At 38.7% G+C, this 18514-nt stretch overlaps 1 protein-coding gene across 7 annotated transcripts in view; it reads left to right on the top strand.

The window, feature by feature from the left end:
- The window catches only part of TMEM116 (transmembrane protein 116), a 91862-nt gene that overhangs the window by 39596 nt on the left and 33752 nt on the right, over positions 1-18514 (top strand). Inside the window, exon 4 of one of the 7 annotated variants that reach the window (XM_063614512.1) lies at positions 17064-17158. The exons of the other annotated variants lie outside the window; for them this stretch is intronic. Coding sequence (XP_063470582.1) covers positions 17069-17158 — 90 coding nt within the window. The 5' untranslated portion in view covers positions 17064-17068. The remainder of the gene's footprint in view (positions 1-17063; positions 17159-18514) is intronic. 7 annotated transcript variants of the gene reach the window in all.

Below are 18514 nucleotides of genomic sequence, written 5' to 3'. Positions count from 1 at the left end.
TGACAACAAAAGCCAAAATTGACAAATGGGATCTAATTAAACTAAAGAGCTTCTGCACAGCAAAGAACTACCATCAGAGTGAACAGGCAACCTACAGAATGGGAGAAAATTTTTGCAATCTACTCATCTGACAAAGGTCTAATATCCAGAATCTACAATGAACTCAAACAAATTTACAAGAAAAAAACAACCCCATCAACAAGTGGGCGAATGACATGAACAGATACTTCTCAAAAGAAGACATTTATGCAGCCAAAAGACACATGAAAAAATGCTTATTATCACTGGCCATCAGACAAATGCAAATCAAAACCACAATGAGATACCATCTCACACCAGTTAGAATGGCCATCATTAAAAAGTCAGGAAACAACAGGTGCTGGAGACGATGTGGAGAAATAGGAATACTTTTGCACTGTTGGTGGGACTGTAAACTAGTTCAACCGTTGTGGAAGTCAGTGTGGCGATTCCTCAGGGATCTCGACCTAGAAATACCATTTGACCCAGCCATCCCATTACTGGGTATATCCCCAAAGGATTATAAATCATGCTGCTATAAAGACACATGCACACGTATGTTTATTGTGGCACTATTCACAATAGCAAAAGACTTGGAACCAACCCAAATGTCAACAACGATAGACTGGATTAAGAAAATGTGGCACATATACATCATGGAATACTATGCAGCCATAAAAAATGATGAGTTCATGTCCTTTGTAGGGACATGGATGAAGCTGGAAACCATCATTCTCAGTAAACTATCGCAAGGACAAAAAACCAAACACCGCATGTTCTCACTCACAGGTGGGAATTGAACAATGAGAACACATGGACACAGGAAGGGGAACATCACACACCAGGGCCTGTTGTGAGGTTGTGGGGAGGGAGGAGGGACAGCATTAGGAGATATACCTAATGCTAAATGAGGAGTTAATGGGTGCAGCACACCAACATGGCACAGGTATACGTATGTAACAAACCTGCATGTTGTGCACATGTACCCTAAAACTTAAAGTATAATAATAAAAAAAAACTTTAAAAAAATTAAAAAAATAAAAATAGACTTTATTTTTAGAACAGTTTTAGATTTACAGAAGAATTGGGAAAATACTACAGAGTTCCCAGGTACCTACCATACCCTCCCTAGTTCCCAAAGTTTCCCCTATAATCATTTTGCCTTAGTGTGGTACATTTATTACAATTAATAAACCCATATTATTATTCACTAAAGTCAGTAGTTTACTCTAAGTTTCAGTCTTTGTGTTGTGCAGTTCTGTGGCTTTTGATAAATTCATACTGTCATGTGTCCACTATTATAGTATCATCCAGAATGGTTTCACGGTCCTAAAATTTTTTATTCACCTATGCATCTTTCTCACACTCTTCCTTTCCTTGGCAACTCATTGATATTTTTATGGTTTCTATAGTTTTGCCTTTTCTAGAATGTCATATAGTTGGAATCATACAGTATATAATCTTGTCAGATTGACTTCTTTTCACTTAGCAATATGTATTTAAGGTTCTTCCAGGTCTTTTAGTGTCTTAATAGCTCATTTCTTTTTGTTTGTTGTATGGGTTTATCACAGTTTTTTAAAATTCTTTCACCATTATAGGACATCTTGGTTGCTTCTAGTTTGGGGCAACTATAAATAATGCTTCTATAAACGTTAGTATGCAGATTTTTATGTGGACATAAGTTTTCAGTTCAACTGAGGAAATAACTAGGAGGATGATTGCTGGATTATATAGTAAGCCTATGTTTGGCTTTGTAAGAAATTGCCAGACTGTCTTCCAAAGTGGCTGTACCCTCTTTCATTCCCACCAGCAATAAATGAGAGTTTCTACTGCTTGTCATCCTCACCAGCACTTGGTTTCAATGTTTTGGATTTTTGCCATTCTAGTGGGTATGTATTGGTGTCTTGCTATAATTTTCAGCTCTCTAATGACATATAATGTTGAACGTTTTTTTATATGCTCATTTACTACCTTTCTTCTTTGGTGAGATATCCAAATATTTTGTTTTCTTATTGTTGAGTTTATGAGTTATTTGTGTATTGTGGATACAGTTCCTCAGTCAAATGTATTTTGGAAATGTTTTCTTCCAGTCTGTGGCTTGTCTCTTCATTCTTTTAACAGAGTCTTCTGCAGAACAGATTTCAAAATTTTTTTGGATGAGGCAAAATTTATGTAACAGCTTTTTAAGTGAACAATTGAGCAGCATTTAGCATATTCACAGTGTTGTTCAACCACCAGCTTTATGTACTTCCAAAATATTTTCAATACACTAAAAGGAAACCCTGTACCCATTAAGAGATTACTCTTCATCCCCCACCAGTCTGCTTTCTGTTTTCTTTCTGTTTCTATATTCTAGGTATTTACTATAAGTGGAATCATGCAATATGTGTAACGTTTTGTGTCTGGCTTCTTTCACTTAGCACAATGTTTTGAAGTTTCATCCATGTTGTAGGATATATCAGTACTTCATTCCCTTGTATAAATAATATTCTATTGTGTATATATATATATATATAATATGTATACACAATTTATTCATCCATTCATAAACGTGAAGGTTGTTTTCACCTTTTGGCTAGTGTAAATACTGCTTCTATGAACATGTGTACATGTATTCATTTGAATACCTATTTTCCAATGAAGTTCCACTCATCCATTTTTTTCTTTCATGGATCATGGATCTAGGTGACCCAAGGTCATCTAGATTTTCTCCTATGTTATCTTCTAGACATTTTATAGAACTTTTGTGTTTTACATTTAGATCTGTGATCCATCTTGACTTAAGTTTTTTTTGTTTTATTTTGTTTTTTTTGAGACAGACTCTCGCTGTCTCCCAGGCTGGAGTGCAGTGGCGTGATCTTGGCTGACTGCAAGCTCCACCCCCCTGGTTCATGCCATTCTCCTGCCTCAGCCTCCCAAGTAGCTGGGACTACAGGCGCCCGCCACCACGCCTGGCTAATTTTTGTTTTTGTATTTTTAGTAGAGACGGGGTTTCACCGTGTTCGCCAGAATGGTCTCGATCTCCTGACCTCGTGATCTGCCTGCCTTGGCCTCCCAAAGTGTTAAGTTTTGTGACAGGTATAAGGTCTTATTTTTGCATAGGGATGTCTATAAGTCTAACACTATTTGGTGAAAAGACTACGCTTTTACCAATGAATTGCTTTTGATCCTTTATCAAAGATCATTTGACTATATTAGTGTCTGCATAGTGTCTTAGTTCAGGCACCTATAACAAATCACCATACAGTGTGTGACTTAAACAACAGACATTTATTTCTCACAGTTCTGGAGGCTGGAAGGTCCAAGATTAAGATAATCAGCAGATCTGGTGTCTGGTAAGAGCCTACTTCCTGGTTTGCAGATGGCTATTTTCTTGTTGTATCCAAACATGGTGGAGACAAGAGAGAGAGCGAGCAAGCCCTCTCATGTTTTTTTATAAGGGCACTAATCTCATTTGTGAAGGCTCCACCCTTAGGAGCTAATTGCCTCCCAAAGGCCCCACCTTCTAAATGCCTCACCTTTGGGGTTAGGATTTCAACATATGAATTTTGAGGGACACAGACATTCAGTCCATAACACACGGTATATCTCTGTACATCCTTTTTATCTGTGACTTTATATTAAAGTGAGTTTTTTGTAGACAACATATAGATGGGCCTTTTTTTTTTTTTTTTTTTTGAGATGAAGTCTCACTCTGTCACCCGGGTTGGAGTGCAGTGCTGTGATCTTGGCTCACTGCAACCTCCGCCTCCTGGGTTGAAGTGATTCTCCTGCCTCAGCCTCCTGAGTAGCTGGGATTACAGGCATGCACCACCATGCCCGGCTAACTTTTGTATTTTTAGTAGAGACAGGGTTTTACCATGTTGGCCAGGCTGATCTCAAACTCCTGACCTCGTGATCTGCCTCGTGATTTGGGAGGTCAGCCTCCCAAAGTGCTGGGATTACAGGCGTGAGCCACCGTGCCAGCTGGGCCTTTTTTTTTTTTAATCTACTCTAACAGTCACTATGTTTTTATGGGTTTATTTAGGTCATATTGAAAGCAATTATTGATATAGTTGGATTAATATCTGTTTCCTATTTGTTGTATCTGTTCTTTATCTTCCTCTTTTTTTCTTTTTCTGGTTTTGAGCATATTAAAAATTATTCTATCTTCTCTCTTTTCTTAGCATATCAATTATACTTAATTTTTTTTTTTTTTTTTTTTTTTTTGAGACGGAGTCTTGCTTTGTCGCCTGGGCTGGAGTGCAGTGGCACGATCTCTGCTCACTGCAAGCTCCGGCTCCCGGGTTCACGCCATTCTCCTGCCTCAGCCTCCCGAGTAGCTGGGACTACAGGCGCCTGCCACTACGCCCGGCTAATTTTTTGTATTTTTAGTAGAGACGGGGTTTCACCGCATTAGCCAGGATGGTCTCGATCTCCTGACCTTGTGATCCGCCCGCCTCGGCCTCCCAAAGTGCTGGGGTTACAGGCGTTACGCCACTGCGCCCGGCCTATACTTAATTTTTAAGTATAATTTTTAGTTACTCCCCAAGAGTTTGCCTTCCACATTTACTAATCTGAGTTTATTTTCAAATAATACTATATTGTTTCATGGGTAGTGCAGGTACCTTATAACAGAGTATTCCTAACTGTCCTTTCCCATCTCTTATAACATTCCTGTTGTTTATTTTACTTACCCTTATGATTTAATCACTCAATACATTTTTTCTATTATTACTCTTATATCAATTAAGAATAAGAAAAATGAAATATTTTATTTGAGCTTTATTCTGTCTCTGATTTTTTTTCTTTATGTAGATCTGAATTTACTGACATATACAATTTTCACTCTTTCTGAAGAACTTCTTTAACTTTTCTAGGAAAACAGGTCTACTTGGTGACAGTTTTTGTCTGAATTTCTCCTTATTTTATTAGGGTGAAATTCACATAACATAAAACTAACCATTTTAAAGTGTATAATTCAGTGGCATTTAGCACATTAACAGTGTGAAACCGTCTCTCCTTCATTTTTATAGAATAATCTCACTGGATACTGGAAACAGAATTCTAGGTTAGTGGTTCTTTCTTTCAACAGTTTAAATATTTCACTGTACTTTCTTCTTGTTTATGTAGTTTGACAAGAAGTATAGTATAATTCTTATCCTTGTTTCTCTAAAAAACAGGTGGTTTTAAAACTGGCTTCTTCCTAGATTTTTCTCTTTGTCTTTGGTTTTCTGCAGTTTGAATATGATATTTCTAGGTACAGATTTTTTGGTATTTATCTTGCTTGATGCTCTGTAAGCTTCCTGCATATGTGATTTGGTGTCTGTCGTTAATTTTGAAAAATCCCGAGTCATTATTACTTCAGATATTTCTTATGTTTCTTTTGCTCTTTCTTCTCCCTCTGTTAATTCCATTATACCTATGTTACACCTTTTATAACTGTTCCACTGTAGTTCTGTTCCATTTGATATTCTGTTCCTTTTATAATTCTTTTTTTCTTTGCATTTTATTTTGGGAAGTTTCTATTTACATATTATCAAGCTTACTGATGATTCCATTCATGGCTGTATTCAGTTAATTGATGTGCCCTTTCTTTATGTCTATTACAGTATTTTTGGTGTTTAATGTTTCCTTTTTAATCTTTTTAAGAGTTTCCATTTTTACATTAGCTATCTGTTCTTACACGTTGTCTGTTTTTTCCATCAGAGCCCTTAACATATTAATTGTTTTAGATTCCCTATCAAATAATTTCAAAATCTGATTCATATCTGAAACTGGTCTAATGCTTGTCTTGTCAGACTGTGTTTGTTTTTCTTGCCTCTATGTGCTCTGTAATTTTTTGTTGAAAGTTGTGAGGTATTAGGTAATAGGAACTGAGGTAATTAGATTTTTAGTGTAAGGTTTTATGTTTTGTTTTGCTTTGTTTTGTTTAAGACAGAGTTTTGCTCTTGTTGCCCAGGCTAGAGTGCAGTGGTGCAAAACCTCCGCCTTCCGGTTTCAAGCGATTCTCCTGCCTCATGTTTTATGTTTATATGACCAGGAGCTGGGCTGTATTTAATGTATGCTATAGCTTTTGGTGCCAGAGGCCTCAGTTTCCTACAGTTTACTGGGTTCCCTTCCTTACCCTGTTGTCTGTGGGTTTCTCGGGCAGATCACGAGGTCAGGAGTTCGAGACCAGCCTGACCAACATGGTGAAACCCTGTCTCTACTAAAAGTACAAAATTAAGCCAGGCGTTGTGGCACACGCCTGTAATCCCAGCTACTCAGGAGGCTGAGACAGGAGAATCCCTTGAACCCGGGAGGCAGAGGTTGCAGTGAGCCAAGATCACAGCACTGCACTCCAACCTGGGCGACAGAGCGAGACTCCATTTCAAAAACAAAAACAAAAACAAAACAAACAAAAAAAACTTCTCAAATAGAGTTGATGGTTTGAACCTCTGTCAGTTATAATTACACTGAAGCCCCTTTGACGTGATGGTAAGGTGTTGGAGAGGGGAAGCATTCTATAATCTTATAGTTAAATCTTAAGCATTTATTTTTGTTGGCCTGAGCTCTTGGGCTGTGACCTTCAGAACTTTTTCTCAGTGTTTTTTTTAAAAGTATCCCTTTACATCAGACAAGTGTTGTACCCAGGCGAGTTAAGAAAACGCCACACTTTGAGACGAATTAAGAGTCGTTTAGTAAGACAGCGGCCAAAGAGACGGCTAATGCTCAAAATTCTCTCGGCCACAAGGAAGGGGCTCTATTAACTTTTATAGTTAGGTTTAGGAAGGGGAGGGGGACTCAAATGTAATAATTCTACAGAAGTAAAAACATGCAAGAATCAAAAGAATTAAAATGGTTACAGAGTGATAACTTAAAAGACAAATGGTTACAAGAAGAGCAATGGTACCAGGTGCAAGGTTCTAAATCTTTCATTATAATTAGATATAGGGTCTATGCCGGACACGAACTCAACGTTTTATGTTGTTATCTCCTGGAGAAAATTCCTGGGAACTTCATACATTGTTGGTGTTTGTACCTTATCAGTTAATTAGGCTCCTTTGAAATGCTGAGGATCTGTTTACCCAGGCCAACTCCTTACTAAAGGGGGTTGGGTGAGGAGCCCTTAGTGTCTTGTAAATTAAGGGGTCAGTTGGAGTTTGTCCGGCTTTCCTAGCTAGAGAGTCTTATTTACATGAGAAGCAAGGCTAGGTGATTAAAGGGACAAGCAGGACAAAATTCAAAGTAACGAGTTAAAGTAAAAACAAGGTTAGGCATTTCACAAGAAGGCTAGAGGGGCTGAAGTTTACATAATTCTCCTTCCTCCATGTCAGATAAGGCTCTGATGAAGTAGTTTCTCTGGAAGGCAAGTCTGTTTAGCTTTTTTCTTGCTATAAGGATAGGAGTGGTGACTTCTAAGCTCTTTCCTCATTGGAACTGAAACCAGAAGTCCTTAACATGGTATTTTGATTATTTTAGCTGTAAACCCTTTCTTGAAATTAGGCAGTATTAGCTCTCCAATTGTGTTCTTATCAGAGTTGATTTGGCTATTCTATGTTCTTTACCTTTTTCATATGAATTCTAGAATATGCTTGTTAGCCAGAGGCTGAGGCAGGAGGACTGCTTGAGCCCACGAGTTCAAGACCAGACTGAATAACATAGGGAGACCCGGTCTCTGCAAAAAAAAAAGTATGTATATATAAGCTGGGCTTGCGGGCACATGCCTGTGGTCCCAGCTACGCAAGAAGCTGAGGTGGGAGGATTACGTAAGCCCAGGAGGTTGAGGCCACAGTGAACCCTGATCGTGCCACTGCACTCCAGCCTGGGTAGGAGAGCAAGACTCTGTCTCAAAAAAACAGATTTCACTTGTCAGTTCCTACAGAAATGTCTGCTGAGATTTTAATTGGGATTGTGTTGAATCTGTCTATCAATTTGGAGAGAGGTGACATCTTTACAATATTTAGTCTTCTGACTCATGAACAAGGTATATTTGGCAAATTGCTTAGGTCTTCTTCAGTATCTCTCAGCAATATTTTGTAGTTTTCAATTGTATAGGTCTTTCACATCCTTCGTCATATTTATCCCTAAGAATTTGATATTTTTTATGCTATTGAAATAACATTTTTTAAATTTCAAATTCCAGTTGTTCATTATTAGTATATAGAAATAAAATATATTTTTATATATTGGTCTTGTGTCCTGCAACCTTGCTGGATATGAACCTTGTTGTTCATTAGTTTGAATAGCTCTTTTGTAGACATCATTGGCTTTTCTACATGGATGATCATGTTGTCTACAAATAAAAATGTGACTTTTTCCTTTCTAGTCTGGATGCCTTTTATTTCTTTTCTTTTCTTTCTTTTTCTTTTTTTTTTTTTTAGACAGAGTCTCACTCTGTCGCCTAGCCTGGAGTGCAGTGGTGTGATCTCGGCTCACTGCAACCTTCTTCTCGGTTCAAGTGATTCTCCCACCTCAGCCTCCCTAGTAGGTGGGATTATAGGCGTGCACCACCATGCCTACCTAATTTTTGTTTTTTTTGTATTTTTAGTAGAGACAGGGTTTTACCACATTGACCAGGCTGGTCTCGAACTCCTGACCTCAAACCTCAAATGATCCGCCCACCCCAACCTCCCAGTGTGTTAGAATTACAGGCATGAGCCACTGCTCCTGGCCTATTTCTTTCTTTCCTCTGCCTGATTGCAGTGACTAGAACCTCCAGTACAATGTTGAATAAAAGTGGTGAAAGTGGACAGTCCTGTCTTTTTCCTGATCTTAGAAGGAAAGCATTCCATCTTTCACCTTAAGTATAATGCTAGCTATAGATTTTTCATAAATATCCTTAATCAAGTTGAGGAAATTTTTCTAGTTTGGTGAGAGATTTTTTTTTCTCTCTTTTTAGAATTGAGAATGGATGTTATATTTTTCCAAATGCTATTTTCTGTACCTATTTAGATGATCACTGGTTTTTATTTTTTTAGTATTTTAATAGGGTGACTTAAATTGATTTACTTTTGAATGTTTTTTTTTTTTTTTTTTTTTTTTTTTTTTTTTTTGAGACGGAGTCTTGCTCTGTCACCCAGGCTGGAGTGCAGTGGCGCGATCTCGGCTCACTGCAAGCTCCGCCTCCCGGGTTCACGCCATTCTCCTGCCTCAGCCTCTCCGAGTAGCTGGGACTACAGGCGCCTGCCACCACGCCCGGCTAATTTTTTGTATTTTTGGTAGAGACGGGGTTTCACCGTGGTCTCGATCTCCTGACCTCGTGATCCGCCCGCCTCGGCCTCCCAAAGTGCTGGGATTACAAGCGTGAGCCACCGCGCCCGGCCAACTTTTGAATGTTGAAACAACTCTGTAGGCCTGAGATAAATCCCACTTGGTTGTGATGTATTATTTTTATATACTGTAGGTTTTTTTTTTTTTTTTTTTTTTTTTTTTTGACAAAGTCTCGCTTTTGTTGCCCAGGTTGGAGTGCAGGCCACGATCTGCAACCTCCGCCTCCTGGGTTCAAGTGATTCTCCTGCCTCAGCCACCCAAGTAGCGGGGATTGCAGGTGTGCGCCACCATACCCAGCTAATTTTATATGTTGGCCAGGCTGGTCTCAAACTCCTGGACTCAAGTGATCTACCCACCTCGGCCTCCCAAAATGCTGGGATTACAGGTGGGAGCCACCACTTCTGGCCTTAATTTCCACTTTGATCTTAATTTCCTGTATTTTTACTATGGGTTTAATTTGCTCTTTCTTAAAATGGAAGTTGATGTCATTGATTTGAGATATTTCTAATATAAGCATTTAATGCTACAAATTGCTACCTAATTACTGCTTTAGTAGCATCTCGTAAATTCTCTTATGTATATTTTTAGAGATGGAGTCTTATTATGTTGCCTAGGCTGGACTCACACTCCTGGACTCAAGTGATCCTCCTGAGTAGCTGGGATGATGGGCATGTGCCATGGTAGCTGGTACATCCCATAAATTCTAATATGTTGTTTTAAAATTTTTATTTAGTTAAAATACTTTCTAATTGTCCTTTTGATCTTTAATCCATGAATTGTTTAGTTATTTAGAAGTGTATAATTTAGTTTCCAAATATTTGGGGATTTTCTGCAGATCATGCTGTTATTGATAATGTAATTTAATTTCATTGTGTGATTTGAGTGCTTTTGAAATTATTAAGACTTATTTATTTGTTTATTTTTTTATTTTTTTGAGACAGAGTCCCACCCTGTCGGCCAGGCTGGAGTGTAGTGGTGCCATCTCAGCTCACTGCAGCCTCCGCCTCCTGGGTTCAAGCGATTCTCCTGCCTCGGCCTCCTGAGTAGCTGGGACTACAGGAGCGTACCACCACACCTGGCTAATTTTTGTATTTTTAGTAGGGATGGGGTTTCACCATGTTGGCCAGGATGAACTCGATCTCCTGACTTCGTGATCCATCTGCCTCAGCGTTTTTTTTTTTTGAGACAGAATCTCGCTCTTGTCGCCCAGGCTAGAGTACAATGGAGCGATCTCAGCTCACTGCAGCCTCTGCCTCCTGGGTTCCAGCAATTCTCCTGCCTCAGCCTCCCGAGTAGCTGGGATTACAGGCACACACCACCACACCTGGCTAATTTTTGTATTTTTAGTAGAGACGGGGTTTCACCATGTTGGCCAGGGTGGTCTCGAACTCCTGACCTCAAGTGATTTGCCCATCTTGGCCTCCCAAAGTGCTGGGATTACAGGCGTGAGCCACCACACCCAGCAAGACTTATTTTATGGTCCAGAATATGTTGCATCTTGGTAGATGTTCTGTATGCATTTGAAAAAAAATTACATTCTGCTGTTGTTGGCTGGAATATTCTATAAATATCAATTCTGTTAAGTTGGTTGATAGTATTATTTAAGTTTACTAAATCTTTGCTAATTTTCTATTTATTTTATTCATTAGTGAGTGAGGAGTATTGGTATCTCTGACTATAATTGTGGATTTGTATATTTCTCTTTGTAGTTCTATTTTGCTTCATGTATTTTGAATCTCTTTTATTAGGTACATAAATAGGATTTTTATGACCCCTTGATTAAGTGACACCATTATTGTTATGAAATGGCCTTCTTTATTTTGAAGTCTACATTTTCTGTTACTTATATAGCCATTTCAGCTTTCTTTTGATTACTGTTGCCATGGTATATATTTCAATATCTTTATTTTTTCTCTAACCTGCTTCAGAGGAAAAGTTGGGTTTTGCTTTTTTTGTTTTTGGTGGGTTTTGTTTTTTTGTTTTTTTTTTTTGTTTTTTTTCACAGATAGGGTGTCATTCTGTCACCTAGGCTGGAGTATAGTGGCATGATAATAGCTCACATGACCTCAAACTCCTGGGCTCAAGCAATCCTCCCATCTCAGCTTCCTTAGTTGGTAGGACTACAAAAACCACCATGCCTGGCTAATTAAAAGATTTTTTTTGTAGAGATGGGGTTTCACTATGTTGCCCAGGCTTGTCTCAGATTCCTGGCCTCAAGCAATCCTTACACAAGTGAGCCTTTCAAAGTGCTGGGATTACAGGCATGAGCCACTGAGCCCACCAATTTTTTAAAATTTTAATTTATTTGTGTTTTATATATAAAGTGCACTTCTTGTGGTAAATATTTAGTTAGGTCTTACTATTCCAGTCTGACAATGTTTAATACCTTACATTTAATTTGATTATATAATTACACTTGAATCTAACATTTTGATGTTTGTTTTCTATTTGTTACTTCTGTTTTTTGTTCCCTTTTCCTTCAATTCTGCCTTTTTTGGATTAATCTAATACATTTTGTTATTACATATTGTCTTTTTTGTTGGCTTATCAGCTAAAAATTTTTAGTTTTTTTTTTAAGTTACTGGTTGTGTTACAGGGTTTACAGTATACATTTTAACATTACAGTTAAACTTTAAGTGATATGATGCCACTTCACATATAGGATAAGAATTTTACAATAGTGTACTTTCATTTCTCTTCTCTGAATCTTTATGCTATTGTTGTCATGCATTTTTCTTTTCCATGTTTTAAAACCCACAATCCATTGTTATGATTTTTGCCTAAATAGTTTATTATTAATGATATTTAAGTAGTAAGAAAAAACATACTTTATACTTACCATTTCTGGTGCTCTTCATTTTTTTGTGTAGATCCCTGATTTCTAATCAATATTATATTTCATCTGCCTAAAGATCACCCATTAACATTTCTTGTAGGGTGAGTCTGGTTTCATGTGTCTGAAAATGTTTTTACTGCACCTTTGTTTTTGAAAGTATATTCACTAGGTATAGAATTCTAGGTTGACAGAAGTTCAGTATTTTAAACATGTTACTACACTTTTTGTTTGCATTGTTTTCAACAAGAAATCTGATATTCTTATCCTTATTCCTCTGTACGTAACGTCATTTTTCTCTCTGGTTGCTTTTATGTTTTTTTATTAAAAAATAAACCATTTGGGCTGGGCGTGGTGGCCCACGCCTGTAATCCCAACACTTTGGGAGGCCGAGGCAGGCGGGTGGATCACGAGGTCAGGAGATTGAGACCATCCTCGCTAACACGGTGAAACCCTGTCTCCACTAAAAAATACAAAAACATTAGCTGGGCATGGTGGCAGGTGCCTGTAGTCCCAGCTATTCGGGAGGCTGAGGCAGGAGAATGGTGTGAACCCAGAAGGCGGAGGTCACAGTGAGCTGAGATCATGCCATTGCACTCCAGCCTGGGTGACAGAGCAAGACTCCGTCTCAAAAAAAAAAAAAAAAAAAGAACCATTATGAAGTGCCTTGATGCTATTTTCTTTATATTTCTTGTTCTTTTGATTCATTGGGTTTTTGAATCTATGGGTTTATAGTCTTCATAAGATTTGGAAAGCTTGGGGTCACTATTTCTTCAAATATTTTGAAGAAATATTTTTCTCATTCCTACCACCTAAACTGCTTTCAGGCCTTTTATTACCCAGGTATTAGGATTTCTCACAATTCACTGATAGTCTTTGCAGTTTTGCATGCTTTTTTCCCTCCATGTTTTCCATTTTGGATATTTTCTTTTTTTTTTTTTTTTTATGGAGATGGAGTCATACTGTGTCACCCAGGATGTAGGGCAGTGGCATGGCATGATCTTGGCTTACTGCAACCTCTGCCTCCTAGGTTCAAGTGATTCTCATGTCTCAGCCTCCCAAGTAGCTGGGATTACAGGCACCTGCCACCAAGCCCAGCTAATTTTTCTATTTTTAGTAGAGATGGGGTTTCACCATGTTGGCCAGGCTGATCTTGAACTCCTGACCTCAAGTGATCTGCCTGCCCTGGCCTCCCAAAGTGCTGGGATTACAGGCGTGAGCCACCACATCCAGCCTACCATTTGGATATTTTCTACTGCTACACTTTCAAGTTCATTAATTTTTCTTCTGCAATGTCTTATCTCTCCTTAATCTCATTTAGAGATTTTTTTAAAATCTTAGGCCAGGCGCAGTGACTCACGCCTGTAATCCCTGCACTTTGGGAGGCTGAGGTGGGTAGATCACTTGAGGTCAGCAGTTTGAGACCAGCCTAGCCATCGTGGTGAAACCTCATCTCTACTAAAAATACAAGTTAGCCGGGCATGGTGGTGCACACCTGTGGTGTGCCCAGGTAGTCCCAACTATTTGGGAGGCTGAGGCACGAGAATCACTTGAACCCAGGAGACGGAGATTGCTGTGAGCCGAGATTGCGCCACTGTGCTCCAGCCTGGGCAACAGAGTGAAACTCTGTCTCAAAAACAAACAAACAAAAAACAAAAAAACTCATCCATTGTAGTTCCACTGTAGTTTTTGTCTCTAGCAGTTTAATGTAGATTTTTTTTTTTTTTTTTTTTTGAGATGGAGTGTCGCTCTTGTTGCCCAGCCTGGAGTGCAGTGGTGCAATCTTAGCTCACCGCAACCTCCACCTCCCAGGTTCAAGTGCTTCTCTTGCCTCAGCCTCCCGAGTAGCTGGGATTACAGGTGCCTGCCACCACCCCTGGCTAATTTTTGTATTTTTAGTAGAGCCAGGGTTTCACCATATTGGTCAGGCTAGTCTTGAACTCCTGACCTCAGGTGATCCACCTGCCTCAGCCTCCCAAAGCTGGGATTACAGGCATGAGCCACTGCACTCGGCCTAATATAGAATGTTTTTAAAAAAATATTTCTCCAGTGTCTCAACTTACTGAAAAGATGGAATGTAGTTATGATGACTATTTTATTGTCCTTTACTGCTAGTTCTAATATCTGTTTCAGTCCTGGGTAGGTTTCAGTTGATTTAGTATTCTCCTTAGTATAGGTCATGTTTTCCTTTTTCTTTGTATGACTGGTAATCTTCTATTGAATGCCAGACATTTCAAATTTTATCTTCTTGGGTGCTAGATATTTCTGTATTACCATAACTATTCTTGAATTGTATTCTTGGATGCAGTTAAATTACTTGGAAATAGTATGAATCATTCAGGTCTTGCTTTTATAATTTGTTAGGTGGATATGAAATAATGCTCATTCTCAGGATAATTATTTCTCACTAATGAGGCAAGGCCTTCCTGAGTACTCTACCCTATACCTTGTTGAGTTATCAGTTTTTCTAGTCTTGGTGGTGAGAACAGGCACTATTGTTGGCACCATGTGGACTCTAGATACTGTTCTATCTAATCTTTTCAATGGTTCTTTCTTCAGCTTTGAGATGTTTATTTAGACACATGTGCCAATCAGTAGATCTTGCAAATCCTCTGCAAATCTATGAGGTTCTTTGTGAAGCCTTTTCGTTTTTTTTCTTCAGCACCCTTTCCAATGAATTCTAGCTACCTTGGTCTCCTTGGACTCTCAGTTCTGTCTCCTCAACGCAGGGAGTCCACAAGGCCTCCCTCAGTTTCCATTTCCTGTGCTGTGGCATAAAAACTTTTTCTAGGAGGTAAGATAGGGCAGTTAAAGAGTTCAGTTTATTCATTTCTCTTCTCCCTGAGATTATTGCCCTTTGTTGTCTGATGTCTGGTGTCTTGAAAACCATTGTTTCAGATGTTTTGTCTAATTTTTGTTTGCTTGCTAGGAGAGTAAATACAGTTCTGTCACTCCATCTTGGCCAGAAGTGGAAGTCCCAGTTTGTTTTTGTAAAGTGTATTTTTTTTTCCCCACCTATGTAAGGATCATTAGGCCTTGTATCATTGTGTCATTACTGTGATATCAAGTGTTTATTATTATAGTTGTTAGGTGCAAATTTTATACTAAAACTCAGGGACAGATAATATGCTAAAAATATTTCAGCTTTTGGATATTCAGGGAAATTGGGAAGCCTCAGAGATTCATATTATTTAAACAATTTAAAATATATATCTAAATTATTCTTTAGAAAAAAATATCCAGATGCTTCCAGACTTAAGTAAAAGTTTCAGTATTCCTTATTGTCTTTTCTTCTGATAAGCCTGCCAGATTGGAAGAAAAAAATACACTATTTTACTTGGTTCCCTCCTTTAAATTGAGGTCCACAATTCAAATGAAATAGTGCAGCTTGTCCATTTATTCAACTTTAAGAGAGCAATGGTAAAGAAAGTACTACAGCTAGACTTAGGAGACCTAGATTCTCATTTTAGTTTTGTTGTTAAGAATCTGTATGACTTTGAGGAAGTTGTTTTTATACTTATCTAGTTTTTTTTCTAAAAATGAAAATCATTGCCATTCTAATCTACATCAGATTTAAAAAGTGTTAAATAAGATGTCTGTACACATGTTTTGTAAAATTAAAGGTTCTCTATGAGTGTACGGTGTTTTTATGGATTTCTCTGAGCAAGGGAATCAAGATCATTAAACTAAGCACTGTACCAATAGTGATTGTTTCTTCCTAGTCTTGAAAGTGGATCCAGTTTATTGCATAGTTTGGAAAGGCTTCAGACAGTTTCCTATGGAGAGATCTGTTTGATTAGGTATAAGCTTCTGTCTGACAAGATAAGCTGACCAAGCTTGTCTGTTAAGGCATTAGAGCCTCTTTCTTTCAAAATTGGTTTGGAAATGTCCTAGATGTTTTGACTAGATGTGGGAAACTTAGAGCTGGTCATGGAGGAGAAATGGCTCAGTACAGCTGGAGCACTCTTAGTTTGCAAGCCCAAGAGAGGCTATGAGAAGAGAAAATATACTCCAACTGTATAAGCCATCAGAAGAGAAATAGTACGAAGTGCCCTGAACAAGAGGTTAGGAGATCTGGGTCAGTACCAAACAAGAGCCCCATTTTATGTGGTCTAACACCTCTTTTAAGAGTTACAATACTAAGAAGCTGGCAATTCTCTTTTAAAAACTGAGTAGTTCCAAATCCTGAAACTATTCCAAGTTTGGCTTAAATATAATTTTCCACAAACCTTAGGAAAACATTTTCTTGTCTAGACCGTATTAATTTTTGGATTATCCTATTACTATTGACTTGTTTAAGTTGACAGTACACTCAGGCATCAGTTTTACAGAATCGGAGTTTCCTATAGTAGTTTTTAAGTAGTTGACAAGATCACCTTAAGTCTGGTACCACAGCTAAATTTCTTCCTTGTTTTTTTTTGTTTTTTTTTTTTGAGATGGAGTCTTGCTCTGTCGCCCAGGCTGGAGTGCAGTGGTGCAATCTCTGCTCACTGCAACCTCTGCCTTCTGGGTTCAAGCAATTCTCCTGCCTCAGCCTCCCAAGTAGCTGGGATTACAGGTGCACGCCATCACACCCGGCTAATTTTTGTATTTTTAGTGGAGACAGGGTTTCACCACGTTGGCCAGACTGGTCTCAAACTCCTGACCTCAGGTGATGAGCCCATCTCAGCCTCCCAAAGTGCTGGGATTACAGGCATGAGCCACCATGCCTGGCCTCAAATTTCTTCTTAGACAAATAAGGATGAGAATGTTTTAAATGGATCTTTATCTTAATTTTTTGTTGTTGTTTATTTATATTTATTGAGACAAAGTCTCACTCCTTCACCCAGGCTGGAGTGCAGTGGCATGATCTCAGCTCATTGCAACCTCCACCTCCCAAGTTCAAGTGAGTTTCCTACCTCAGCCTCCAGAGTACCTGGGACTACAGACATATACCACCATGCCTGGCTAAGGCTAATTTTTGTATTTTTTTTTTTAGGAGAGATGGGGTTTCGCCATGTTTGCCAGGCTGGTCCTGAACTCCTGACCTCAAGTGATTCACCACTTGGGCTTCCCAAAGTGCTGGGATTACAGGTGTGAGCCACTGCGCCTGGCCTCCTTAAATGTATCTTTATGGCCTAATTTTCAGCTTTGTACCCAGTTAGTAAGAACTGTTTAAAAATACTTCCTATTTCCTTCCACTTTAGATCTGGGAATTAGATGTTGTAATTGCTTATTTTGTTATTCCAATGAAAAACCCAAACTTGACTCTTTCCTCTCTTTCCATGTTAATGGAGCATTCTGGTAGCTAGTTTAATACTCTTTAGAGATCTGCAGACCAAGACAGAAATATGCAGTCTCCTTATAAATGGACAATTTTTACTTTTTCTATATTAAAAAATTTGGTGTGTTGTTCACTATGTAAGTTAAAATATCAAAGAGGGATATACAACTGAAACGTAAAAGTTCACCTTTCTTTCCTTTCTACTACTTCTATAATTTGATCAGTTTAGATAAAATATCTCTACTTTCCAAAATTGCTCTCTAGCTGGTTCTTGGGGGAAAAAAATGAGGGTAGGAGGAGCTGGGGCCTTCCCTTATTTATACAAGCAGATGAAGAGGTCCTAGACTTTTGGAGAGTCACAGTAAAGAAAGAGAACCAGTCACCTGATTTAAACAAACAATATATTCAGGTTTCTGAATCTAGATTTCTAGTTCCAGTCTTTGAACAGGAAAAACCTTTTAGAAAAACTCTTTGCTCTTTAGCTGGGCATGGTGGCTTCATGCCTGTAATCTCAGCACTTTGGGAGGCTGAGGTGGGAGAATCGCTTGAGTCCAGGAGTTCGAGACCAGCCTGGGTGACATATTGAGAGCCCTGTCTCTACAAAAAATTTTTAAAAAAATTAGCTGGGCATGGTGGTGTGCACCTGTGGTCCCAGCTACTCAGGAGGCTGAAGTGAGAGGATCACTTGCGCCTAGGAGGTCGAGACAGCAGTGAGTTGTGATCACACCACTACACTTCAGCCTGGGTAACATAGCAAGACCCTGCCTCAAAAGAAAAGAAAATAAATCTTTGCCCTTATTGTAAACTGTTGCCACACTTTGGAATATGGTTAGCAGTTATTAATTAATCATTTTCACTGAAGCAGAATTAAGAGAATGGGCTTAAGAAGTAGCAGGAAAAAAAATTTGGTTTGTGTAGAAACCTTGAGGATTGTTGATGAGAATAAATTCTTAGGGTCACTTTGGTGTTTCCTTATCACAAATGTTCATAATTGTCATCCGTGTGAAACTGATTTACTTTTTTTTTTTTTTTTTTTTTTTGAGATGGAGTCTCTGTCAGGCTGGAGTGCAATGGCACGATCTCAGCTCACTGCAACCTCCATCTCCCTGGTTCGAGTGATTCTCCTGCCTTAGCCTCCCAAGTAGCTGGGGCTACAGGCATGCGCC

Source organism: Symphalangus syndactylus, chromosome 13, assembly GCF_028878055.3.
Source record: "Symphalangus syndactylus isolate Jambi chromosome 13, NHGRI_mSymSyn1-v2.1_pri, whole genome shotgun sequence".
Lineage (NCBI taxonomy): Eukaryota > Metazoa > Chordata > Mammalia > Primates > Hylobatidae > Symphalangus > Symphalangus syndactylus.
Note: the sequence above shows the minus strand (reverse complement) of the source record. Positions and strands in the feature narration are given on the sequence as shown.